The following is a 26,085-nucleotide window of genomic DNA, read 5'->3' as shown; positions in this document are numbered from 1 at the left end:
TAAGCTGCCTTAGCTTTATTGTTAGTCTGACCAAGACCTCGTGGTCTGTCTCTCTCGGTCTAGGGTATCAAATAACGGTCACGATCTTAAACAAACGTCACTTAATCCAATCAGGGACTAACTCTTGGGTGTCAACCTAATATAGATAGCCTTTAATAAAGTGAGTCATTAACTTTGGACTTTAATTAATCAGATAAGTATGGCTCTCTGACTGCCTACTATCTCTCTGTAAGTCGAACAACACTCACCGCATTCTCGTAGATTACACACTGTCAGTCAAATACTCCGCTGCTCATGTCAACACACAACGAAACAACTCAGTTAGACTACTGAAGCACAGTCTAGGTAAACATTTATATACTTGTAACACACAGCCAAGCACCAAACACACTTCCAATTCCCTCGTACTCCCCCCCCCCCTCTATTCTCTCTATGTCCAATGTCTCTCGGTCTTCACATGTGGAGACTGTTCCCCTGAGCTGCCTGCATCGACATCGAGACTTTGAAATGACTCTGCTGTAGTGGTGGGCAAAACATATGGCATTGAACTGCCACCGAAGCTTTGCTCTGGCCAATCCATAAAGTGCAACATGTCTCTCACGGACTGTGGAGTCACTCCTGACCAATATCCTGTTGTTGACGGAATCCCATGGGGATTGTCTGCCTGTGGTACAGCATATGCAACTGCGCTGGTGTTCGCTGTCAAAGTTGGCAATTGAGTTGCATGCGAAGTGCCATTATCAGCACCCGTTGGTGTTTGCTCTAGATATTCCGAGATCCTTTTCGACATGGACCAATGCTCGCCAGCTTTCCTAAGGATACTTGAGAAGAAGTCAACCTTGTGTCTATAATACGACTGTTCGTTAAGAAGCCTGGCAGCCCGATCCAGGCATGGTATGCATGAAGGAGATATTTTCTTTGGCAAGACATGATTGAAGAGTGATACTAGGCGTAGCGGTGCTGCTTGAAGAATGGACGACAGTGAGGGATCAAACTCCACAGGAACACCTTCGTGCAGGCGAGGTATATAGGGATTCGGGTGCTCCCCGTTAGCGAACTTTTGAATATCATAAAAGTGACGCTGCATTCGAATCTGGAGACTGCAGAGGGGTTAGTTGAGATTGGGTATCTTTAGGATTTCGAAGTCCACGTACTCATAGGAGACTATTAACTGCAAGGAAAATTGTAAGTAGCTGATTTGACCATCGAATAGATTAAGAGCTTACAGCAGAATAAAGTATCATATCCACCGTTCCGTCCTCATCCACCCATTCCATTTTCGAGCCCTCGATTGTGTTCCGCCACCGATCGATACGTTGGCTTGCATCTTCTAATGCACTGAAGCTTGTGTCCCACGGGCTTGTGTGGAGAAATTGAGCCACGCAGCGGTCGTATATGCGTATTAGATTGACAAAGCAGGCCCAGGAAGATTGACCACAGGACGCGCCTAAGTGACCATACTCTGCAAGGGGCACTTGAGCAGGAAATTTCTATTTGCGAGTTAGCACTGTATTGTCACCAGTAGTAGGTATAATTACGCCAGACTCATATTCCCATTCCTCGCATGGAATTTCTATGCTCCCAGTAGACTTAGGTGGGCAGAGAGACGAATGCATTGGGTCATCCCTCATACTCAGCAACATCTCGTGAACGAATAATCCCCAATACGTTCGACGGCATGACTCAGCTATGTAAGGTCCATCTCTCTGATCGGCATATGCCTTGGGTCGAAGGTCGAGAACGAGTGCAAGTCCGCGGGCACGATTAAACAGAGAGGGATAGAAGTTGTCTCGCTCACTGAATGAAGCGATGGACAGGGACAGCAGTGCTTGCACATTCCAGAGCGTCGGAGTAAGTTCTTCGTGCGACATCTTGTAAACTCGCTCCCAGAGCGATACAGTGTCTACCAGGGAGTACCGAGATGCAATATAAGCAATGGTGGCTTCGAGAAATTGCATGTCGTTCAGGCCTTCTTCTAAAAGCCGTTCCAAGATTCGTTTCGGCGGGGCCCAGGAGTGAGCGAGGTGAAAGTTGGCATAATACAAATCAAGTGCATTGCGAAGGGGATGATGGAGACTTGAAAGATTGGGAGAAGGTGTGCTTTCTGTTGTGTCGTCTTGATCGGTCATCGAGACCTCATCTCTGATCATGTTGCGTTTCTTCGGATCGCGGATTCCTCGCCGTGAACTGACGTAGTGACATCGTTTCCCCTCCTCTTTGCAGCGTGTACAAGAGGGTATGAACCCATCGCACTTCGTGTGCTTACTGCGGCAAGGGACGCAAGCAATGGAAGCACGAACCTTCGCATTCGAACGTTCTGGTCGGTTTCGCTTCTGACCTGAGTCGAGCTCAGCCCGGCCTGAAATGTCGTCTTGCGATGAATCTGCCATTGTCTGACAGACGGACATATTGGGTCTCGTGAGTGAACGGCGAGGAAGGAATTTTGGATCCTCAAGTCCTTGGATCTGTTGGTAATTGCCTACAGAGGGACCCAATCTGCGGGTCGGATTCGATGGAGGGTGCCTCTTGGTACCAAATTGGGATTGTTTGCCTGGAACCAACAATGGGCACAGGTCTGTGTCAAGTGCCAGTGCCATGGAAGCTATGCATACACGATATATATATGGAAGAGACAGCCCAAATATATGAAAATGGGAGCACGGCTGGTACCAAAGGGAGTTCAATACGAATAAACGATACTGGGCAACAATATGAGTGGCACACGAGAGCTGATCGCCAGGACCGAACAAAAGCAAATCTCTCGTTACACTATGATTGGGAGAATGAAACCTGGGTTAGATACAATCTCAAACAATGCTACAATGCCGACTTGTCACCCAGTGGTGTTGGCTGGCCGGTATGTGGCGCGTGGATCTCACTTCCCGGTCAGGGAATAGGCAGTACAAGATCTAACAGAAACGTCCAGCTACATCTCCATGTTGGTTTGTCAATATGAGTAGACATGGTACCCATGCAAGTAAATATAAATGGGCCTTGGAAAGTAGTATCAAGTTGTTGGTCTGTCTTTGCATTTCCTTATTGTCCGCGAGAGCCAAGAATGCCCGCGAGCATGAATTATCCACCCCTGGTACATCGAAATACCGTTACCACTGGACCAAGAAAGAACTGAGCAGGAGTTGTTGTTTAGTGCCGGGGCATCCTTTCCGAGACAAGTCTTTGATTTTATCTGTCCTGTTTGATGCCACTATCAGAGGTGTTGCGTGAGGTAGGTAGTCTGAGCAGCCCAGCAGCCCAGCAGCCCAGCAGAAGCAACCACTCGGGGCGGGACATACTTGTGCATGCAAGCCATCGGAGATGGCTGAGGCCCCTGTTTGTAGTTTGAACACGCACTGACTGTACTGTATACCATGGCTCGATGTTGTTGTCAAGGGATAACATTCACTATTCAGATTCAGTCTCAAGCCCAAACGCTCATTGGCAAATGCCAAAGCGGGTCCGGTCCGAAACAGTCCTCGAAGGAAGGAGTGAGGGAGAAACGGGGAGCCGGCTGCAGACAGGAGAGTGATACAAGAATAAGCTAAGACTGATGGGGATCGACTCACATGAAGGTGAGCAAAGCAAGTAAGACAGGTCCCTCCAGGGATTATGTAGACTATTGTGCTGTACCTAGGCAAAAGAGGATATGGCACGGTAAAGTTGCCGATCAGGCACTGTAACACCTCGGCTTCTGTTGGACAACCCCGGACGAGAGACCCCGACCTTGTCGTCATGGGTCCGCCTAACCCCAGATGCGATACGATGCGCCGAGGTGCGGCGCGCTTCCTTTTTGCTTAAACATACAACGAACCTCACACCAACCGTCCGACTGCCAACCGACCGATAAATTCAGTAGCTAATTAACCCGCCTCCAACGGTCCTTTCTATGCATAAAGTCAAATGACTGACACAAGCTTCGCACAAGCACAGCGCCGCGTCGCCGCGCGTCGCCAAACCCGCGAGGCCGAAGCTGTTGCTCGCATCGCTGCACAGCGGCAAGCGTCTCGACCCAGAGCCAACCTCGAGCGCTTACCATACCCCTTAAATCGCATCGGATCTGCTTGGGACGCCGTGTCAACTAGGGAGGGCACGCGCCCCGCATTTCGAGTAGGACAAGTTGACGCCGAATTGCTCGATATAGAGTTGTTGGACATCCTCAAAGACCAGGTTTCTGAAGGCCTAAAGTATTTTGGCGGAGGGCACCTGCATGATGACTGGTCGGCTGAAATTATGTTGGCACTAAGAGCTGTCCTCTTTAAGCTTACTGTCTGGGATCACGATGCGACATACGGTGCGGCTCTTCAAAACCTCAAATACACCGACGCCAGGAATGATGGCCTTATCCTCAAGGCACCCTCAAAGGTTCAAAAATCACTTTACGGTCTGGTCACAGTTTTTGGAAACTATGCTTGGACGAGGTGGGAAGATTGGCTTCTGGAACACGATGATGGCTATGATGAGCCAAGCCCGCGGCTGAAGCGACTCTCGAAATTCACTTCGGCTATATCAACTGTCCACTCAGCTGCTGCTTGTGTCTCATTTCTTGTTTTTCTACTGCACGGACGATATCGAACGCTTCTCGACAGAATCCTGAGAATGAGACTTGCGCCACCCACAAGCCAAGTAAGCCGAGAGGTTTCATTTGAGTATCTCAATCGTCAGCTTGTTTGGCATGCGTTCACCGAGTTTTTGCTTTTCGTGCTGCCCCTGATAGGCATTCAGCGATGGCGACGTTGGCTCACCAGGACCTGGCGAAAAACAAAAGACATTATCAGGACGGGACCACAGGAAGAGGGCAAGGCCAATGGCGAGTACGCATTCCTCCCAGAGAGAACGTGCGCGATTTGCTATCAGGACCAAAATAATGCGACTTCGGAGAACGAGGTCATGGCAGCAGCAGCGTCCAGCGGTGTTGTTGGCTCGGCGCAGACAGACATAACCAACCCATATGAAACAATTCCTTGTGGGTGCGTATACTGTTTTGTGTGCTTGGCTACTCGCCTGGAGAGGGAAGAAGGTGAGGGCTGGACCTGTCTGCGATGTGGTGAGCATGTCAAAGAATGCAAGCCCTGGAGTGGTGATTTGATAGAACCTTCTGCGAAGCATGCTTCGGCTAAGACGGTGGCCTTTTCGGATGATATTACTGGCGGTGTGCTTGTTGATGAGCACGATGAGGGATCATTAGTAGAGAGCCTGAGCACAACCTCTGAGCAAGGTTAGGATAACTGTCAACTTATGCCGCTGAGATTTTAAGGCGCCTAAGTATTTATATTTTGTAATAATACCCGGGAATGCAACTGCACCGTTTTTTCACCACGAGCTAATAAAAACTTGCCTGCGGTATTTGATGTTCGAACAATCTACATACCTTTTATGTTAATCCATCGATATTGTATTTACTGAGGCTCTTTTGTGTTTTCAGTGTCGGCAATGGTGTATCTTTATAGCGCGTGGTAGAAACGCCGGCGTTATAGAGAGGGGCCAAATCCTCTTCTGCATGAGAATATTGATCTGATAAGATCGAAGTTCTCCTCAAAATGAGGTGCAGTTAGTGTACATGAGCTGCATAGGGGGACCCTGCACAGAAGCCCACTCAACGTGGGTAGCGCGCGTCATGCCAGGAATTGGACCCCTGCTCCGTTTATCAGGCGAGACTGTTATGGGATAACACCTACCCAGCCTAACACTTAGACAAAACATCGGCTTTCCCACTAACGAGACCGACATTTCAACGCAGTCCCTTTGTTCTTGTTCCTTTGTCTCTAAATCTTGGAGTATCGAAATCATAAACGACCAGTGTGCGGTACATACAATACTAGGCTTTGTACGAAACCGCGACAATAACGTCTCGACCTTTCAATGTAGCCCGACATCACGACGATCACACCGACCCCCTTCCTCCATCCCATGCCCAGCTTCTTTCAGTTCACGCAGGGCACCGAGTCGCATGTCCGTCCAAACGACTCGGCCCCTCTCCTAGGTCGTTTTCGCGCTGTTCCTCCTCGCCCGGGTGCCGTCGCTCGTCGGCGCAGTCAGCTTGGTCTCTTATCGACTACCTCTGATAATCGAGGCAGCGTGCATATTCTTGGATACGGTGCCTTTGATGCGCATGCCGACGGGGACACGGACGGTAGCGAATATGACTTCGAGGACGATCGCACTATTTGGCAACGAGCATGGCAAAGGTGGGTGTTGGATATCTGGGTTCATCCGAGACAGTCGGCGGTAAAGAGGGTTGTTGATAAGTGGTGGACTCGGTATGCATTTCTGGTGCTGATGCCAGCTTTGTTGGTATGTTGTTGTGCTACCGTGAATGAAGTAGACTCGACTAATGCGGTGTCAGGCTGTTGCATGGTGCGCTATTCCATTCCCTCAGTATAAAATTCCCGATGAGGACTTTATCGATGGAGACGAGGATAGTCTCCCCGATGGACGTAAGGTACCCGGTCATGGAGCTGCACGAGTCCAAGTCAACTTTTGGTTCTTTCTCTTCGTCTATTACAGCTTTTACAACATGACAGCTCTTATATGGATCACAAAAGTCTTCAACCTCTACAGCCTCAATTGGTGGCCACAATCCCTCGGCTTCCCAGTTACAGTTTCACTCATCGCCATCTTATCCATAGCTTTGCCCATCCCGATTTATTACAACGAGGACTTGCGCGATATTCTCCTTCACAACACAGCCTGGATCTCTTGGACCTTTATCATCATGGCGCTCCCCGTCACGATCGCCTTCATTATTCTTACCACCAATGAACGTCACATCGGTCTCCGTCATTCTCTATCAGAAACTCAACGAATATTCACCACATCATGGTGGACCGGAGAGCCGGACACGTTTAACGGTGGTAGGGACCGTCGACGTCGAAACGTTACTGCGGATTTGTTTGAAACAGATGTAATTCAAGTTGAGCCCGAGTTGCGGCCCCAAGACATTAGGATGCGCAGACGGTGGCTACCAGCCAGCTTTGTTCGCTTCTTGTGGTTCTGCGTTGCTCTCTTCATTGGTCTCATGGCTTATGTGATCGGAGAGGCATATGCTGAGATCTATCTCCGGACATTACCACACAACAACTTGGAAACAGTGGTCTACGTTTACGGCTGGGTTGCTACAGTTCATATTTTAGACGCCTTGAGTGGCTGGGTTCTTGGTATTCGAGAGGGTGAACGCGTTGGAAGTTACCCTTTGAGTTGGATTTTCAAACTGTAAGCTCTAGTTTTCAAACATGTCAACGTTTGCAACTGCTAACACACCCTTCAAGATACTTTATGTTGACTTACCAGATGTACGTTCGGGCACTATACGCCCGACTGCGTTCACCAAAACAGTTCATCACCCTTCAGATCATGTCATCAACAAGCCTTGTTGTCATCACGCCTATAATGATGACTTCTTTCATGCACAAGACTCTGACACTGCTGGGACTCAACGCACAGAGTTTCGGGTCGTATCAGAAGCTCCAGACTCGCAATATTTTCATCCGCTTCCTTGCTGAGAATGTTTCCATGGTTGCATTCCTGGGAAGTATTCTGGTGTTGCATTTTGGCGCCAACAAAGACGTATACCCATATTTCGCTTTTGACACAGAAGGCGACGAAGAGTACAATTTTGGGCTCACATTCTATGCCTCGTCCGTAACGTGGGCGTGCGAGTTGGTGGCCAGTGTTGCCGTGAGAGTACTCATCCGAATATGCTTCCAGATCGACGTTGGACTTGAAGGGAAACTTGACTTGGCTGTCTGGCCGGAGCTGATGCCAACATGTGTGGCAGTCATGCTGCATGTGTTGCAAAACATGTTGTTTTCAATCATCCGCCTCGAGTTTCATTGAGTGGCAAAACATGAACGTTGGTTTGGTCCCATGGGGGTTCAATCAGGGGTACTCGTTCATGTCCCACTAACAAAGTGAATGAGGGTCGGAACGGCCCGAGGAAAGTTACCGAGAGGTGCAGCTATCGACTAATGCGTATTGTACTGTGGCCGCGAAACCTAAAAGGTTTAGACGGAGAAACTGTGCTTTTTCCGAGATTGTTTCTGTTATCCTTGTTTCCTCAACTGTCATTTTTGGTTGCCTTTGCAGAGGACATGCATGCATGGCCTGTCCTAGACCGCGGAGAAGCGCTTGTGCTGGCAGATACCCGTTAGAACGTTTTTTAGAGAGTTCTTGTTTTATTTTCGACTTAGCATTAGATACCACATAACTGTTCAATGACATAATGATCGTTTTGAGTCCTGGCAACTCTGGCTCGTACTATGTAAGATACACAAACTGTTATGCTGTGTTCTTGGTTGAATGACCTTTCGATGCGCTATTTGTGACTCAAAGTTGTTGGCTTGATGTTTCAAAGACGGCTTTCTTACAGCCATCTGATTGCGAGTACTTGAGCTGTGTCAACTTTGTCGCATATCAAACTGGCATAACTCCCGGCAATTTGCGATGGCATGAAGCTGGGCAGTTGCTAGCAGGCAGGCAGGCAGCAACATATTGAATAAACGATCAGCTCCATCAGGTTTGACCTGCAATGAAGACGGCTACATATTCAAATGGCCCAGTCGCATCGGTCGATTCTCAAGTAAAAGTCTGCTGCATGCATCCCATCGGTCTAGTGCCTGCACGAAAGTCATACCAGCACCACTAGACCCATATATCAACACAAATGGCGACATTGCCTCTGGAGAAAGATGGAGACACCTTTATCGAAGACTCGCATCAAAGCCCCCCGCAAAAGCGCCAAAAGAATGAACACGCAACTGCGACTAATGCAAGACTGAACCAGTCTCCTTTGGTGGAATGAGTACAACAAACGGCGGTGAAGAGTTAGAGCTTATCAACAGCCGGTCAATCGACACAGGAAGAGCTGGATGACGCGGCAGTGAACGAGCAGCCGGTCAGCAGTTTCTGGAGGGGAAAATATGCAAGACATTGGATCAAGAGCTGGGGAAACATGGGGCACAGCATATATAAGATGCCCATAGTTGCAGAGCGGGCTGACGGGATGTCCGCCACAGATAAGACAAACATGCCAAAACGGTTGGGGGACAGGATTAAGAAGCGGCACGATTGCAGATGCACAAAGAAACCACAGCAAATTCCTGCACGGCATTCAGGAAAGGGGCCTGGTGGCTGGGATCAGGGCTGAAGGAAGAAGCCGCAGTAGCAGATGTGCTGGCTCGCTAGTCAGACCTGCACAGGTCTGACATTAGTGAAAGAGCCTTACTTGACCTTGCGGCAGTGACTTGCAGCGAGCTGAAGCGGTCGTCCAAGGTGGTCCGTTTGGATAGACGGTGGCCAGAAGCAAGGGCCTAACTAGTCGAGCCACATATCATCATGCGGGTGCAGCATCGTATGCGTGAACCCAAAAGTACCTGAGCAGTATAGCATGTACATTATATGCCCTGTTTCCATTCGTTAAGGTGCATTTTGGATACAGGTGAGAACTAACAAGGTCTGGTTAGGTTGTATCGTTGTCAGAATTGAATGCTCGATAAGTAATAGTGGCATATGGCCAACGAAACCGTAGGCTGAACAGAAGACGATATCGGCATACTGTACACCATGATAAAAGACACAACCGTGTTACCCTGGCAGTATAACTATAACGTACGACCTTGATGTACGGTCAAACGAGTCAGGCCAAGCCAGTAACTTGAAGCTTGGCTGGCTTCGTTAGTGGTTCGGGTTGTATTGTGGAGGACTCATCGAGATGCAAGGCGTCCGATATTGATGAGCTGAGTGTTTTGTATGCCCTACTGCAGAAATGTGGCCGTTTTCTGGGCTGCATGTGCATAGTTCAGTTAGTCCCAAGCGGCTTAACAATAAACAAGTAGTGCAACAGCGAAAAGACCTCACCGAGGTGAATAAGTAGCATGTAGTAGAATGTAAAGGTGTCTAAAGCTAGAAATTGCTGAAGCACAAGCAGGACATGAGGGGTTAGTGAGATTACTTTGATAAGCAGCATCAAGAATCTTAAGTCTTTACGTGAAGGCGAGTGCTTAACTTAGCAATGAGCAGGGATGTCGAAAACAGACGGATAACGAAGAAGACAAGATCGATAAATACTTGTAGCTTTGCCAAATCACAAAAGGGTTGATGCACCCGACAATACATTCCTAGGTGCTCTGTTCAGAACTGATGGATGCCACCTTCCTCAGGACATGTGCCGGAACGGAAATCAAACTTACATATTGGGAAGCGAAAAGAACCAAGAGTGGCTGGGGAAGGAGCAAAAGAACCAAACGAGGGCAGCCTACCTAACCGCTTCTTTCCTCCTTCTTGGGAGTTGCCTAAAACGGCAACGTTGGGTTAATTGAACCGATTTCTCTTCCAACAAAGATTCTTTAACTGATGGATCTTGCAACTCTTTTGGGATCGACTTCCATCATTTTAGAAAACTTATCCTTAACCAACCATGGGCAATGCGGTATCTGAACTACCAGCTGTGATGAGTGATATCTAATAATAGTAGATTCCTCACTTGTCAATGTCAGCTGTGAAGTGGAGAGGATTGCCTACGTTAAATCGGATAAAGAAGTCCATTATTGGGTGCCAAAAGCACTACTGGGAACGCAGTTGCAGAAGTGCGATATTAATTAGTACGAGCTCTACTGAGCTTTCTAATAAGTACCTGCCTATTTCTTAGTATTTGTAAGTACTGTTTCTTACCTTTCCGAGGCTTATCTAGCTTCTGCGCGCATTATCCGATTCTGACCCAAGCAAGTCTTGTCTGTCTATGTACTTCATGTACTATCTATCTGCTAATGTAGGGAAGGAAAAACTTCTAGCGCCATGCCAATGACACCTTGAGTGGTAGCAGGCCCGATACTGGGGTAAAGCAATTAATTGGATATCAATGCTTGGGCTGTCCAGGGTTTAAGGATCGATAAAAGCCAAAGGATCGACATGGCCGGGTGAGTTCGGATAAGGTATAGGATTTTATGAAATGTTGAATGAAGTCTTTGACTCTTGTAAATACTGATTTTTACTCGTGATGCTTTCTTAAAATAGGAAACGCAGGGCGCTGGATTGCGCAGTGTCTTGTTGCCCATACGAGGACCAATACGGGCCAACCGTCATTCAACGGGGTCCATTGTGTGGCGGTTATGTTTGGGCTGGCTGGAGCTAGTCCCGCGATCTCGAAATATACCAATGTACCTGAATGGTACGAGCGGGCATCCTGGACGTGTGCAGAGTAGCACCGGGCGACTGGCCGTATTTCTTGACCTGTTACGGCTTATGTTCTACCGAGACTTTTATAGAAAGAGGACGCGCGGTAAGGAGACTGTGGCTCCTGGTTGAGATTGTCATGTATGGAGAACACAGCCGTGAGCTGTATCCTGGCGTGTTTCGTTTTCTAGCCTGTATACTACATAGGCAGAGTCCGATTCGTAACAGTATTCATAGACGTACATCAGAGCATAACCTACTTATCCAATGAGATAATTCGCCAAGGGGGGTAGAGTTGACGATTCGCATCTGATATGGTATTGATATTACTCCGATACAACAATCATGCATGCAACCTGAGGAGCATGCATTGACTGTTGTGGAAAGATGGCGTTTGACATATCAGAATTATCACGCAACTGGCTGCGTCAACATACAAGTGTTTCATGATGGTGCAGCTGGCTGGCTAGAAACATTGACTAACCGATTGGCATTATCGCAGGCTACGAAGCAAAATGTGTTGCCTGCCGACACAAGGTTCCTAGTCAGAGATATGCCTGTAACTTATTAAATGCACTCTTTATTTGATGATGCCTGTCCTTTACACATGAGTTGAGTGATTGGTCTTTGTCGAGTCATGCAAATACTAACACAATGAATCGTTGATATCACCTCACCGAGCCTGCTTGACTGCCGGCTTTCTTGTATTTTTCTGACAGGACTTATGTTTGTGTTTCTATAGGACGGAATATGCTTTGTCTTTCATTGCCCATTTGGTGAAATAATTGATCACAAATAGGTAGTCACAATCATCAACACAGGACGGGAGGTAGCAGTGTGTGGATGTTAGTGAGCAGATATCCACTCGTGAATCATGATACCTCCGCAGTACCTCCATGTTACTTTAGGCACTGCTGGGGCTAATGGTGCGTGCTGGGCATTGATCACCAGCGGGCCTAACGGGCCTTTGTTCCTCGACTCAGTGACCAAAATTGATGAATCCATGGCTGCCAACGTTGATGAGAGAGTTTTGTAGGTAAGTCAAGTAAGAAAAAAAAAGTTGACAAAATTTTCCCCCTCCCCCACCTTGCAGCTTGCACCCCTACAATCGAAGCCCTGTCGGTTTCCCCTCCATTAATCGTACTTGCCCTGCCGTACCATGCCCATTCCCCCACCATGCCCTGAGTGCCTGCCTCCTCCCAGACGCCCAAATAAGCAGTGAGCATTATCGCTCAACCTAGGTTGCACCCCTCCTTGCCTCATCATCCGTCTTTCGGCTGCTCCCTCGTACGAATCCAACAGGTAACTTCCTTGCCCACCTAGCCAAACCAAACCTAAGCTGGACTGTCTGATTGTACCTGCCCATCATTGTCTGCCATCAGGTATCAAACTAACAAGGTATCTCAAGTAGACGGAGCACGTACCTTCTTTGTACTCTCTTCCCGCCTGCCATTTTCATTCACTAAAACTATTGTGACCTTCTTTCCGACACGGCTTGACCACCGACCACCGACTACCTACCAAAAAAAATTCACTCCTTGAGCCTGGTAACCCTCCGCTCACCCTTCCTTTCCCGACATTGTACCTTATCCCTCATCTCTTTTCTCCTTCCTCCCCTAACTTACTTCTTTTTTGCCGACCCTCCCACCCTTCTTCTACCCTGCCTTCCCTCTCTTCCCTCTCTTCCCTCTTCTTCTCTTCTTCCCTCCACAATGAGCGCCCAAGATCCCCTCTCCTCTACCAACCCATCGTCAGTGACAAACAACACTCAAGATGCCTCGGGACGACAGCCCTCCTCCGCCGCCGCCGGTTCCTCCGAACTCTCCAGTGCAAAGATAAGCCTGCGCAAGTCGCTGCGCAGCTTCCCCGACTTCCCTATCCCGGGAATCAACTTTGTCGACATTATGCCTCTTTTCGCCGACCCAACTGCTCATGCCACCCTTGTCGAGGCTCTCGAACTCCAGATCGCCGAGGCTTTCCCTACCAAGCCTGATGTTATCGTTGGCCTCGACGCCCGTGGCTTCCTATTCGGTCCTGGACTTGCGCTCCGTCTCGGCGTTCCTTTCGCTGCCGTTCGCAAGCAGGGCAAGCTTCCCGGTCCCTGCGTTACTGCTGAGTACATCAAGGAGTACGGCAAGGATCTTTTCCAAATGCAGGAAGACGCTGTCCGCGAGGGCCAGAAGGTCCTGATTGTGGACGATATCATTGCCACCGGTAAGTAGCTCTGTTCGCTTGGGCCGTTTACTAGACCAAAACTAATGTGCTTGATTAGGCGGTTCCGCAAAGGCTGCAGCTGAACTCGTCCAACAGCTTAAGGGCGAGGTCATGGGATACTTGTTCATCCTTGAAATCCCTGGACTCAACGGTCGTGATAAGCTTGGTGCCCCTCCTACCAAGATTCTCCTTGAAGACGCATAGTTCGGTTGATATTGAGCTCCTCTTTCCCCGCTTTCAACAATTAAACGATATTGGGCCATAGATGGACCTCAGTCAACTCGTTGTGAGCCACACGACGGCGCATGTGGGGGAATTCTGCTAGACCTGCAAAGTCATATTTTGCCCTGTTTGTTTTTGAACTTGAATCATAGGCGGTGGGTGTGGACGAGTTTTTACAGCATTTCACTTATTTGTTGAGTGAGATTTATACTGGTTGGCGTTTTGTGGATGTCTTTTTCACGATTCAACAACAGCAAAAGTCATTTCGGGTTCACGCATATAGATTGGGGGTTTATGAGAACACTTTGGTATAGCCATATAAAGAAAGATGTCTACTAATCATGATGCGATGATGGTCTTATTTGCGTTTATTGATGACCTCGTTGCTATGTTCATAATGAAGCACTAGAGTTTATCTTGCTCTACTGATGGGTTGACACGACATGTATATTTTGAGCATATTGTATATACCAAAAAAAAAAGAACGCTAAATGCCAATGTAAGTGGACTCTATCTAATACATGTTTTGCCATATCCAAAACATGCACTTCTTATGCAAAAAATGATGTTGAGACGCCACTAGTAGAACTCTGAGACATGCATCATGTACTCCACGTTGTGTTATAAGACAATGGCGTTCTCTATGAGCATACCCTGACTCTCTGCCAGGTACTTGCGCCGCATTCCTACACCCTTAGCCTCACCGAAACGCGCATAATCGCCTTTGGCACCACGCATGAGGACAAGCGGCACGCCGTTGAGCCGCTCCATGCCTCTGGGTGTCAACTGTGCTACAGTCAAAAGGGGACGTACGACATCCTCGACGCCTTCTTCTGAATCATCTTCCTCGTCAACGACAATGACAAGTTGCAACGAGTGTGGCGACGACAAGAAGTTAGGAATACGCTCCAGCTTTTCGCTGAATGAACAGCCACCGCGGCGGAGAACTATAATTTGATGTCGTCGAGATGACGACTCGGGCAGTGGAGCATCGCAAGCTTGACCACCGAGGAAGACAGTTCGCCAAGGAAAGTTAGCGGCGGGTTTACGGGAGTTATAGCTTGGCGAACCGGCCATCGGCGTGTCGACTATCGGCGGCATCGGGAATGCACCCGGTCCGGTCGCCGTGTAGGCTGACCAACGGAGAGTAGTGGGGCCGGGACCGCCGCCCTCCGACTCTGGAAGATCGGTGTAGGCCGGTTCGAAAACGGAGCTCACGGCACGGAGTAGCGATTTGAAAAGGGATTCTGATGGAAGAGCCGCGTGACTGGCAATGATTTCACCTGATGCATTTACACCCTGGGCAGGGGCTGGTGCGCTGGCATTCAGCTTCTCAGGAGCGTCGAGAAGAAGGTCAATCTCAACTAGATCTTTCCGTCGAATGCAAGTAAAGGCTTCGTCTTTATAGTTCCTCACATGCTCTGCATGGAAAAAGACATTCTCATGCTTGCCAAGCTCTCTGCCTGCTGCATGCGTGATTCTCCAGAGCCGACCTGCCGATCCGCTACCTTGCTGTCGCTCCAATTGGAGTCGCATGCCGTCAAGGTTGCGGACGGTTGGCCCATTGTAACTGTACCACACAAGAGAAGTTCCGAAGCGAGAAACGAGCGAGCTGGCTGTGTCACCAGGTGGGAACTCTATCCATGCCACGACACGCTCTGCGGGTGCGGTACATATACCGTCTTGCGGCAACATTGTTGGAGGTAATGTCCAGGGAAACATCGTGTAATTTGTTGTAGCTTTGTATTTTGTTACCAGACCCCTCTTCTTGTCCATAACCTCGACAGCCTCGAGAGGCCCGTGAACATTGGGGGTGTTGTGCAGATCGACAAACAATGCGACACTGAAGAGGTCGGGCCGGGCAGCTGTTGCCGAACCAGCAAGTCCCGCCATTGTAGGGACAGGACACGAGTGGGTGAAGCTCTCATCATCTGTGCTATTCCCGGAGGCCTGGCGCTTTGTGAGAGAACGCCGCAATGCAGGCTTGGGGCGGTTTCGCTTGGGGATGATAAGAGGATGACCCTCTGTTGAAAAGACGTATGCTGCGTCGACCTTGTTGAGAGGATGGTTGCGGTCGAACAGTAGATACATGTATTTTGTTGTTTCACCAAGAAAGAAGCTTTCCATCCGATCAGACAGTTCTCCTGTTCTAACATCCTGAATACCGGCCCAACCACATGGTGTGCGGCATCGCCGTTCAATGTCTCTCAATACCATCTCACCAACATGCAAGTACCATGGGTCCTGTGTAGCACGGTATATGTAGTATGTTGACTCTATGAACTCAGGACGACCTGGCCACCAGCCAAGCCCCTGGTCAACATTGTTTTCACGAACGGACCATCGTTCAGGCAAGGCAGAGTATCGTGTCCAAAGAGCAGTATAAACAAGATTCGCTTCGATAGCTTCGTCGACCTCGCCCGCCATAGCCAGTAGGCCAGGGTAAAAAGCCCCTAGGCTGTCAATCCACATGGTGTAGGGTTGGCCGGTTGTCCGATGAATGTTGGAATAATAGGGATAATGATTTCTGTCGGTATACAGATATCGTTTGACCGAAGCATGGGCTTGATGCCATGCGTCCAGGAATGCTTCAGAGCTCTGTAATTCGGCGGGAAGAGGAGGATGCATGGCATTGGGATCGAGCCATCCGGTGTTGCCCTGTCGGTTAGATGATGTTTTGTTCGGCATGTCGTGTCCCGACAGCAGGATATGGCTCTTCAAAGCATATTCGAAGAAGCTGTCCATCCCGGCACCGATCCCGGCATGTGGGCCAATCCATTGCCCGCCTTCTGCATCTAAACCGTTGCCAACGAGCCCAATTTCACTCCTTCTGCCCCAAACCGCCCAAAAGGCTCGTTTAGCTGCTTGCTCAAATCGATCATCCCCTGACAGTCGACTCAAAACAGTAAACTCAAGAGTGAGGCTTCCAGCTCCGGCACTGCAAGTCTCTGTGATTTCCGCTGATGACACTTCTGGTTTATCCTCGCCCCTGCGACGAAACAAAGGAGAATTGGTGTAGAAAGGGATGCCATGCCGGAGGTTCACTCGCGGGTACGGTATACCTGTATCCGTGTAGAAAGCAGGAAGAAGTCTTTGTCCAAGATCGAGGGCAAGTCTCAGAAGCTGGCCATCGTAGTTGAAACCATTCGGCCATGCGATGGGTGTCAACTCGAGAGGATCGTCGGCTTGGACCGTCCAAGGAGGTTCCACGATATATCCGGTGATGGGTAACTCTCCTATAGCAAATAAATGTGCACTCAGAAGACCTCCTAGGCCACGAATGACAGTTTCAAAGACTTGAACCTTGCTATCGAGGTCAAACCCAATCGCCCGTATGCCTTGCCCCGAAACGCCTGGGCGTCCATCACCGTAGTATTGTACAAAGTCCGCTACACCGTCTTGAAAGTCGCCCAGTGCTTTCGAGCCTGTTCCTGAATCATCTTCGGGTCCGCTAGCGAGGATTGCGAGTGTCGATAAGCTGTCGATGAGCGTAAGGGAATAGTTCCCTAGGGCGTCGTTCAACCCGATATGGGCGGGATTTTCTCGATCTCGTGTAAGGGGCTGACATGTCAGAGGTCGAAGCTTTTGGGAAGATAGTCAATATTATGCTCCTATCAACGAAGGTGCCTACCATACCTCATCCTCGGGGAACGCATGCTTCATGTAGTTGTCGAAGCCATGATAAAACATGTCGACGGTTTCTTGGCGCAACCGCCCAAGTTGGTCTTGCCGCATTGCTTGAGCCGTCCATGATAGCGCAGCCCATGTCAGCAATTGCACTACAACCAAGAACATTATGCCTCTTCGCTCATGAAAGCCAGGACTCATAAGTACTGGCCAAGGGGGAATGGCGCTCGATAGGTAGCTGCTAGGCTCATCGGGGAGCGTAAAGACAGTCGAACTGACTCTACAGCTAAGAACAACTGTGTGAAACGCCTTGAGTATGGCGCGCGACGGGCGCTCGGCGTCGCGATTTGGAGATTGAAATGGCAAAGCCGTTGAAGTCCTGATGATAGTTGTGTCTTGTCATCATACCGCCACCTGTGGCTGACACGTGTGGCCCCTAACCTTAGTCTGGACTGGGCGACAAGGTACCAAGGATAGGTGGACATTGCCAGAATAGTACCTTGCCGAACTGTAAATCAACATTAGGAATGACACGCTTCAGCTTTTCTTTCAAGCGCTATATCGATTATTTAACCAGTTGTGAATTTGTATCTGAACTAAAACAACAGTGAGTACAAACTTGGTGGTGAAGCTACCCACTCAGTTTTGGTTGGCTCCTTCCACTGAATCATCAGAATAATCACACCCATTATTGGTCAATTGCCAGACCGAGCACAAACAAAAATATCCATCTTACAACGCCCTATCTTTTCTTCCTTGGACTTTCATTTGGGGAGTAACAGTGTCACAGCTAGTTCCGGCTCGTCGCTTATGTTGTCCCCCCTCAATACCTACTTTTTCTTCTCCCAAGACCACGCTAGAGTGTATTCATGAGACGCGAATCCAAAAGAAGAAGTTCTGAGATCCAAAGTCACGATGAGAACGTTATATGTACCAGTGCGTCACATCCCTGGCACTAGGTAAGGCGGAAGCGGGCCCTGAATAAAATGTCACTCTTAATCCTCACGAGCTAACCATATTGCAGTATGGTCCGGTCCTATCCATAGGTAGGCGGGAAGCCATAGACGTCCTCGGCTCGGCAACGACGACGCTTCTGTCTGTGCCGCGTCCTCAATATTGAAATAATCAGATCAGTCCCCACTCGGGAACCGTTGATGATCTTCCGCTCGAATGAATTCATTATCGACGCAAGCCAGACGGATCTTAGCGCGTCATCTGGATCTTATTATCTCCCACTCGGCCTGAACCCAAGCCAGATTTAGCAACCAGAAGCCGGTGTTGCTTTCGCGAATTGCATAGGCGATCAAACGACCCAGCTTTACACAGTGGGATGCGATATGGACTCGCGAATGCATTCCTTGCACAATACCTGCTTGTCTTCATCCGACAGCCTTACTCTTCGTTCTACTCTAATTTCAGAAAGAAAGCCGGCCACGACACTCAACCGCCGTTGGATGGGTCCTACGAGGGATGAACTTGACTCTCCTGGAAGCAATTGCTTAGGTCACGACATAGTCTGCAACCCTTGTGTCGTGGCGCATCGATGCTTCTCATAGTCCTATAAGGGCCCATTTCTGTTTCTCACTGATATCGTGGATTTACAGAGTACCTGGGGACGACACAAGGAAGTTTCGGCTCGAAAGGCTAGGATTGACTTTTGGCGCTTTGTTACTGATAGTTGTTCCAGGGCAAATCTGCGAAGAAACTGCTTCACCCAATGTCTATGACAATCGAATTTGGACCACAATGGTTGCCCTTGAGGTTGTAAAAAACTTGATTCTACTTGCCCGAGAGACAAAATAACAACAACCTTGTGTCCTTCCAGGCCTTCTCTCGGGCTATTTGTTATCTATATCCTAAGCCTGGTCTCAGGTTTCTGCCATCCCCTGGGCTGCTTCTCTGTCACTCTTATTCTGCCCACTTCTTCGTGCAATCACCTCTTCTGGCTTGTGGGTCGTCGATATTGTCTTCAGCATCATTTTGCAAGCATCAGGATGCACCAAGATTGACTCGGTTATGAGGTCTCACTTGCAGGTGCATGCTTCCTATCCTGTATCGATGGGAAACTTTTTAATATACTTAGCTGCTCACCGAAGAGCTAGTGTTATTACTCGTAAGGTGTTTGAACCATCAATGTTGTGGTGAAGTGGCACATTTTGTTAACAGCGCCATTGTGTGATGTTTTAGTTCAGGCGTGGTTCTTCTCCACAGAAGGACAGGGGAAGTGCGCACAGTCTTCTGGGCGCGCCTAGGAACTGTCGCTGATCTCGCAAACAGCTTCCTAGCCTGTCGACTATTGTTCAAAAGATGGTGCAGTTGATATTCTCTACATACGATATCTTTGGTGCTACCTGACTGAGTGTAGTCAACGGCGCTAGGCTCGCGGAAATCCCTAGCCTGTAACTGGGCACAAAAGGCCTCACATCTCTCACAAGCCTCGCATTGCCGAACTGTCAAACGGCGTGATCTGCATCGGGGGCTAGAAGCCTGAATCCCTGATGGCTAGGGCGTCCGCGACTCCATGGGCGGGCTATTGTGCTCCACTGGTTTAGGCTCGACAACCCCGTCAAGCTTGTCTTGACACCCTCCTGGCCTCTGCTGGCGACTCCAGTCCTTATCCTTGTCAACCTGACCCAGCGGCATGCGAGTTGCAGCGAAAATCAAATTTACTTGAAGCGCAATTTTCCAAACTGTCGGGACCGCAAACAAGGACAAGTTTGCCAATACGAGCTTTGTGTTGTCCGCCCCCTTTCTGAATCTTTCCAGGTTTCTCGTGCCCCCCTCTCCTCGTTCTCATTGACAATCACACAAAAGGTAGGCTATCTAGTCACTGCCAGCCGCGGACCTAAACGCTGTATGAAGTCAGTCGTACGTGATCATTCGACCTTGTACATGCAAGGTACCGCTGCCGTCTCATAGCAATAAAGTCAGAATTCCAAGATGAACAGAGGAAGGTTTAATTGATTAGGCACCACATTCTTTGTAATCGGGAAACAATTCAATATTCCTCCATAGTTCTATCTAAAAGCTGGTCCTTGGGGTATATGAGAGAACTCTTGTATGATATTCGGCGTCCATAATGACGGGGAGGAGGCCAGATGTAATAGAATCGTGAAAAAAAAATAGAGAGAAAGTGAGCTCTTCGTTGGGAAGATGAAGCAGTCTATGAGGGGCATGAAATGATTTAAGTGTCAGAAGCTTTCAGATTTATGCTTCTCTGCGGGCACCATACATGGGCTGTGATATTGGACTCGGCCCCATCGAGTGTTGTATGTGGTCATTTCTTTGCGGCATTGTTCCAGGTTCCATCTTCATCTGCTGATCCCACATTTGCGTCTCCATCATGTTGGGATGGTCTCCGGGGCCTTGCTCCTCCACCTTCATATTTGGAAGGCCATGGACCTGGTTGATAACTTCGTCTTCGTGTGTTGTGTGCGAGCCAATGCTCATCATCTCGTCGTTGACCGACATGTCGTTGCTAACGCCATGGCCAGCACGCTTTCTTACTGAGTCCGGCTTACGTCGCCGACGAATGTTGGCGCTTCCGTAAGACTCCATATAGATCCCTTCTTCGAGCTTCAAATCATTGACGACTTTAATCTCGATGTCGCTGGCATTCAAACGCATATTCCGAGAGCCTCCCATCTCGTAGAATATATCAAGAGTGTTTTGATAACGATTCTTCTCGTTAATCAACCAAGCTTCATGAAGTAGGTCCACCTAGGCGTGGTCAGTATAGTGTTTGACGTATCTTGAGCCAGAGTGACTTACATCTTTGGATATCCAGTCGAGGTACTTAGCTCGGCCTCGTTTGAACTTCATCTGCAGCATCTCCTTGCCGGGACGCTTCCCGAAGCGATTGTAGTAGTCATTCTGAATACTGTCCCACATGTCCTGGCCCTTCTGGTGGCGGTGTCGCCAGCGCGATTCGAAGATGCAGCGTTCCTCGTCGGGACAGTTGCTTTTGATCTTTGGGGGAGCCTCTTCGCCGAAGCAATTTTTGTGTTCGCTCGTGGGGTCTTCCTGGGCAGCAGTTCGAGATGCACCTGGCCGCTTCGAATGGCGCTTTTTGACCCGACCACTGGCTTGGAAAGCAGGTTTTCGACGGGGGGATCCTGTTAGGGAGCGTGGGACGCCTGCAGACCAATTCTGCGGAGCAGGATCCTCAGGGCTGTGACGACGACGGTACTGGATTGGCTGTGACTCGCTCAGAAGAGGTGCGCCGGGCATTTCGCGATGGTGAATACCCATTTGAACCTGGTGGTCGACTGGAGGGCCCATATCGACATAGTACGGGTGGTCCATTGATGGTGGCTCTGGTGCGTTCGACACGCCGAAAGCTCCCATATAGGGCTCAGGTGGTCCTGGTGTTCGACGCCCATCATGGACGTAGCTGGCATGGAGGAATTCTCCACCACCTGGCGCCTGTGAAGTCATTGGCGAGCTCGCTGATGGAGACTGTCCGTTAATGTCGAAGTGTCCTGCCCACTGCTGGCGGTACATTTCTGAACTCCCTGGGGGGGAAGGTTGCTGGTTGGGTGTGCTTGGGGGAGGAGGGTATTGAATCTTGGTCAATCCGTGCAAAGGAGGAGAATCTATGACTGAGACAGGAGTTAAAAGATTTGGGTCGCACGGGATGCCGTTGTAAGAGGACGAAATCTGCAAAGGTGTGAGTTTTGCCATTGTTGTTGGGGACGGGAATGGCAGAGAGCAACGAGAACCATGTTTCATTGAATTCAGAGGAAGTATAACGTACAGATGAATAGGCTGCGAGTTCGTGGTAAGCAGAAGCTGCGGTTGTAGGAATTGAGTCGAGCAGAGTGGGAGCTCCCGAAAAACCAGCCTGCTGGGGTAGACCTGGGGCAATATACTGCTGCTCAACCATGATCATGTGGGTATAAGTTTGAGGGATCGGACAATTACAGTCCAGATTTGTTGGTTTATGGGCGGGGCTCTATGATTGGAAATGTTTGCAGGCTAGAGAAGGATGTTGATCTTGTGGTTCCAAGTTTCAAGATTCAGCCCGAGACTGTTGCATTTATGACCAGCAAGAAAGATGGTATAATAAAGAATCAAGAGCTGGCGAGGCAGATATGAATGATGGAAGTAAAAGACGATTCAGCCTTTTCTGGCCGTGGCCGCTTTTTGAAGACCTGGGTGTCCGAAGATCGAGGCCAAGGTCAAGGTCAAGGTCAAGGTCAAGGGCAAGGGCAGGATGTAGGAGTTGAGGGAGACAGAGCCTTGTGGGGTCGCAGATGGCCCGGCCTTTTTGTATAAATGGTGTTTGGAGATGAAGACAAGTGGAGTGCAGATCGTTGGAGTGTATGTATGTACCTCCTCTCAAGATCAGGGCAAGGCAGTAGCAGCAGCAGAAACAAAGTATGTACTAGGACAATCTTGAGAGCCGTTCTTTTACAAGTCTAAGGACCTCATGGACCAAGTGCCAGGGGGCAAATGGGGAAGAGCTGGGGTGTGTTGAGGATGCACTGAGCAGAGAGGCACCAGGTCCCCAAGTATGGATACAGCATGGCATTGCCTACAAAGTGGAGGGTTCACTTTAGGTCTATGATGGCTTGCTACCTACTGTATCCTCTTCCCATGCCAGGATACGATACCTGAACTGTCGTGCATATGGATAGCCGCCGAGGGGTCTAAAGTTATGAATGGGCTGGCTGGACACTGAGAAAGACTAATGGCAGTGTACATACAGAGTACGTGCATACCAGTGGATATGACGCTGGGACGGAGGGGAACTGGATTATCGCGGCTTGAAGCTTTGAAGGGGGTGTCTGAAAGGGAGTATAGTAGAGTAGAATTGTAAGTGGATGTGGCGTTGACGTGGGTATGGGTATGGGCGTGAATGTGGGCATGGGGGGTAGGGGTTCATCCATTCATCCATCTCATCCCATCCTAATCATCGGCTAGCCATTCACTCATTCATTCATCCATTCATTCATTCTTCTATCCTTGTATGGGTGTGAGAAAAGATGAGTGAAATCGGGATGGAGTCGCATCTCTTGACAGGGAAAACAACACCGAACTATTTCGGTGGTAACTTGGAATCCACCACGGATCGCTACAATGTCGTATCAACCTTGGGAGTCTGGCAAAACAAGCACTGTCCGCCTTCTGAGCATGTGCGGTGGACGGCGTTTTCGGTGCCCAAATCCGACTCAGACATGGTCTCGAGCATTCCTTTGGATCCGACAGTCTGGATACGATATGTAATGGAAATATCTGCTTATCAGTCTGGTGACCGACGGCGGCAATAAGGAAATGAAGAGCATGTTGTTGAAATTGCGACTCCATCCACCTTTGTTCCGGAATTCTTTTCCGAAGTGACTTATTGGCCAACCAACATGTTCCGGATGACAAGCAATTGAAGAAGATATAAGCTCAAAACGCCAGGGCAGGTCGACTATAAAATAACATGGCAAAAACGTATATATCGCAAGCCACGACTGCGAGAGAGGGGGCGGACAATAAGACAAACATGGCAGAACGAAGAAACTAGGCTGGGGGCTAGGGGGACGAGCTGAAGCTAGCAGCACTGTTCAGCACAGGACAGACACACTTTCAGGCTGAGCTAGTCAACGGGGGGAAACAAATCAGGACAGCCCGAAGACAAGAACGTGGATCTAAGACTGAACCTGGACCTGGACCTTGACCAGAGATGTTTACAGAAAGAGGGAAGTGATTGCTAGGATGAGAAACGCAACAAGGTGGGGACAAGAGTATGGTCAAGGACCCTTTGTCGTCCTGGATGAGGGCAGAGACAGGCAGAAATGTGGGAATCGCTACACTGTAGAATACATTAAGTAATTAATTATCTTATCTACACACATGTCATAGACAATGAGTCTCTCATTAACATATCTGAGGACATGAAGGACGTGACAGAATAGCAATGCTATCTCGTCAGCGTGCAAGGGCTGTCAGCAGGAACGCGGGACCTCGATAATCCTCTGCGGGCTGTTTGGCGTACATCGATCTCAAAGATCGGCAGCTTGAAAAGAACGGGTGCGCCAGTGACGTTTCGTTGCCGTACTGGGTTTATGAGTGGATGGGAGGACGGCGGAAGAGGGCAAAGAAGATAATTAGAAAGGCGCCATGATCTAAAGTGGGAGCAGGGATCTGAAGGGAGCAGTGCAGCAGCAGCAGCAGCAGTACCTATGTACATAGTAGCAGTTTGGGGCTGGGTTAAGGTCAGACAAGTTCAGATCAGGCCAGCGCAGCCAAGCAACCTTGACACATTTTTGTACGAAACTACCAATAGACGCAGAAGAATACCAACTCTTGGTCTTTGTTTCCTCCCTAACTAATCTCATATCTGCTCCCTTTTCTTCAAGTGCAGTGCAGATCCGGCACAGTAACAACAAGGGCGAAAGCGGAACAGACGCGGAGACGGAAACGGAGATGGGGGATGAAAAGGCCCAAAAAAGAAGACAAGACAACGACACAGAGACCTGAGAAACCTGAGAACAGAGTGACTGACCATGCCTGCAACAGCCTAGGTAAAAAGCCCATTGACTCCACTACACGTCTTGGCATCTATCGGCAGATTGCCTCGTCATGTGCGGAAGAGAATTGAGCGGAGCACAACACTTTGGGGGGAGGGGGGGGGAAGGGGCAGGGCAGAGCATGCTGAAGATTCCGTCAATCAATCAATCAATCTACGCATCCCGTCCGCTGCGGTTAGCGACATATACGCCCTGCTGTTGATAACAGAAAGGAGAACTGTCATCACCAACATACATCTGATGCTATCCGATAAACGCGCTGTTGAGAAACGTGATAGGACCGCGTGTAGCGCGAAGCCGTTGAACAAGGACTTGGCCGCAAAAAATGGACAGTGTTGGCCTTGCCAAAGTAAAAAAAAGTCGTCTCTTTGGGGGTGTCTCCCTCGCTTCGGGGTGCTAAATTAACGACTGTCTGCCGCTGAGGAGCTGTCATGGCCTTCCCCTGGTCCGGGGATGCGATCCGAGCCCGAAGAACATCCCGGAAAATGACGTTCAGCAACAGTCCATCAGACGTTTTTACAGCAATTCACAGTGCAATGCAATGCATCTTGATGTACTCTGTAGGTAGCCTACATGATGAGTGATAATGCCCTCCCTAGCAAAAAGGTAAAAAATAAAAAGGAAAAAAAGCATAAAAAAGTAACCACATATGCGCAAGCCAGGAGCCTAATCACATCGTATCACGGGGGGGCTCGACCCATCTCGACTCAACTCAATTCATTCAGAGGCTGGCTGGGCTGAGCACGGTCATTTGTCTTGGATGCTCCTGAGAACAATCAAAAGACCACAAAGACATGAGTAATTGCGATAGGTACAGAGTACAGCAGTTAGCTAATACCAAGTTTGCACCTCCACTTGCGCTGCGCAATATGCAACCCATAACATAACATGGCATGCGCCTAGCGGCGCTTCAAAGTTGACAGGGGTATCGGAGTTAGGAAATGACCCACTATGGCTCAGAGCTGCGGCCCCGCAGTTGGCCACTCAGCGCTCTGTGCCGCAAGCTAGTAGACGCTAAAAAGCTTAGCTTACCAGATTGCCGGGACGCGCTAGTAAGGACTTAAACCCTGTAAGGTGACTCGTCTTCCCGAAGCAGAATAGGCCGAGCAGGGAATTTCCTGCTGTTGTTATGGGCCGCACTTGCCTTGATAAGAGTGTTCATTGGTGGCCATAGGGATCAGACCTTGCTCCTACCCCAATTGGCAGTCTAAACCAATAGGCGGCAGCTCCGGCCGCGAGCACTTTTCCCAATGCGGCATGAACGGCACGCGCGCGTTTACTATGCTGTTGGCTACTATTGGACAGTGGTTGGACTGCAAGCGAACGTCCTGCCAACTCA

The 26,085-nt window shown here is 49.2% G+C and overlaps 6 protein-coding genes across 6 annotated transcripts; 3 read left to right on the top strand and 3 right to left on the bottom strand.

The window, feature by feature from the left end:
* Nucleotides 1–430: 430 nt before the first annotated feature.
* On the bottom strand, nucleotides 431–2,408 carry FGSG_00725 (uncharacterized protein; the record flags this gene model as incomplete). Its single annotated transcript, XM_011318130.1, has 4 exons — nucleotides 431–1,100; nucleotides 1,155–1,171; nucleotides 1,227–1,490; nucleotides 1,539–2,408. The coding sequence occupies 4 exons, from the start codon at nucleotides 2,406–2,408 to the stop codon at nucleotides 431–433; spliced, it is 1,821 nt and encodes a 606-aa protein (XP_011316432.1).
* Nucleotides 2,409–3,842: 1,434 nt separating this feature from the next.
* FGSG_00724 (peroxisomal biogenesis factor 2) lies at nucleotides 3,843–5,219 on the top strand. Its single transcript, XM_011318129.1, has one exon. The coding sequence runs from the start codon at nucleotides 3,898–3,900 to the stop codon at nucleotides 5,215–5,217; it is 1,320 nt and encodes a 439-aa protein (XP_011316431.1). The 5' UTR covers nucleotides 3,843–3,897; the 3' UTR covers nucleotides 5,218–5,219.
* A 685-nt stretch (nucleotides 5,220–5,904) lies between these two features.
* FGSG_00723 (uncharacterized protein) lies at nucleotides 5,905–8,141 on the top strand (the record flags this gene model as incomplete). Its single annotated transcript, XM_011318128.1, has 3 exons — nucleotides 5,905–6,288; nucleotides 6,341–7,206; nucleotides 7,263–8,141. 3 exons carry the CDS (start codon nucleotides 5,905–5,907, stop codon nucleotides 7,828–7,830), a joined length of 1,818 nt encoding a protein of 605 aa, XP_011316430.1. The 3' UTR covers nucleotides 7,831–8,141.
* Nucleotides 8,142–12,715: 4,574 nt separating this feature from the next.
* FGSG_00722 (adenine phosphoribosyltransferase) lies at nucleotides 12,716–13,995 on the top strand. The gene is made up of 2 exons (XM_011318127.1): nucleotides 12,716–13,377; nucleotides 13,436–13,995. Exons 1-2 carry the CDS (start codon nucleotides 12,876–12,878, stop codon nucleotides 13,579–13,581), a joined length of 648 nt encoding a protein of 215 aa, XP_011316429.1. The 5' UTR covers nucleotides 12,716–12,875; the 3' UTR covers nucleotides 13,582–13,995.
* Nucleotides 13,996–14,220: 225 nt separating this feature from the next.
* Nucleotides 14,221–17,915, bottom strand: FGSG_00721 (uncharacterized protein; the record flags this gene model as incomplete). The annotated part of the gene is made up of 3 exons (XM_011318126.1): nucleotides 14,221–17,181; nucleotides 17,236–17,605; nucleotides 17,866–17,915. The coding sequence occupies 3 exons, from the start codon at nucleotides 17,913–17,915 to the stop codon at nucleotides 14,221–14,223; spliced, it is 3,381 nt and encodes a 1,126-aa protein (XP_011316428.1).
* Nucleotides 17,916–20,215: 2,300 nt separating this feature from the next.
* Nucleotides 20,216–22,441, bottom strand: FGSG_00720 (uncharacterized protein). The gene is made up of 3 exons (XM_011318125.1): nucleotides 21,983–22,441; nucleotides 20,998–21,885; nucleotides 20,216–20,946 (listed from the first exon to the last, which is right to left on the bottom strand). Exons 1-3 carry the CDS (start codon nucleotides 22,115–22,117, stop codon nucleotides 20,434–20,436), a joined length of 1,536 nt encoding a protein of 511 aa, XP_011316427.1. The 5' UTR covers nucleotides 22,118–22,441; the 3' UTR covers nucleotides 20,216–20,433.
* Between the last annotated feature and the right edge of the window lie 3,644 nt (nucleotides 22,442–26,085).

Source organism: Fusarium graminearum, chromosome 1 (genome assembly GCF_000240135.3).
Source record: "Fusarium graminearum PH-1 chromosome 1, whole genome shotgun sequence".
In the NCBI taxonomy this organism is placed as follows: Eukaryota; Fungi; Ascomycota; class Sordariomycetes; order Hypocreales; family Nectriaceae; genus Fusarium; species Fusarium graminearum.
This window is presented reverse-complemented; position numbering and strand designations above follow the sequence as displayed.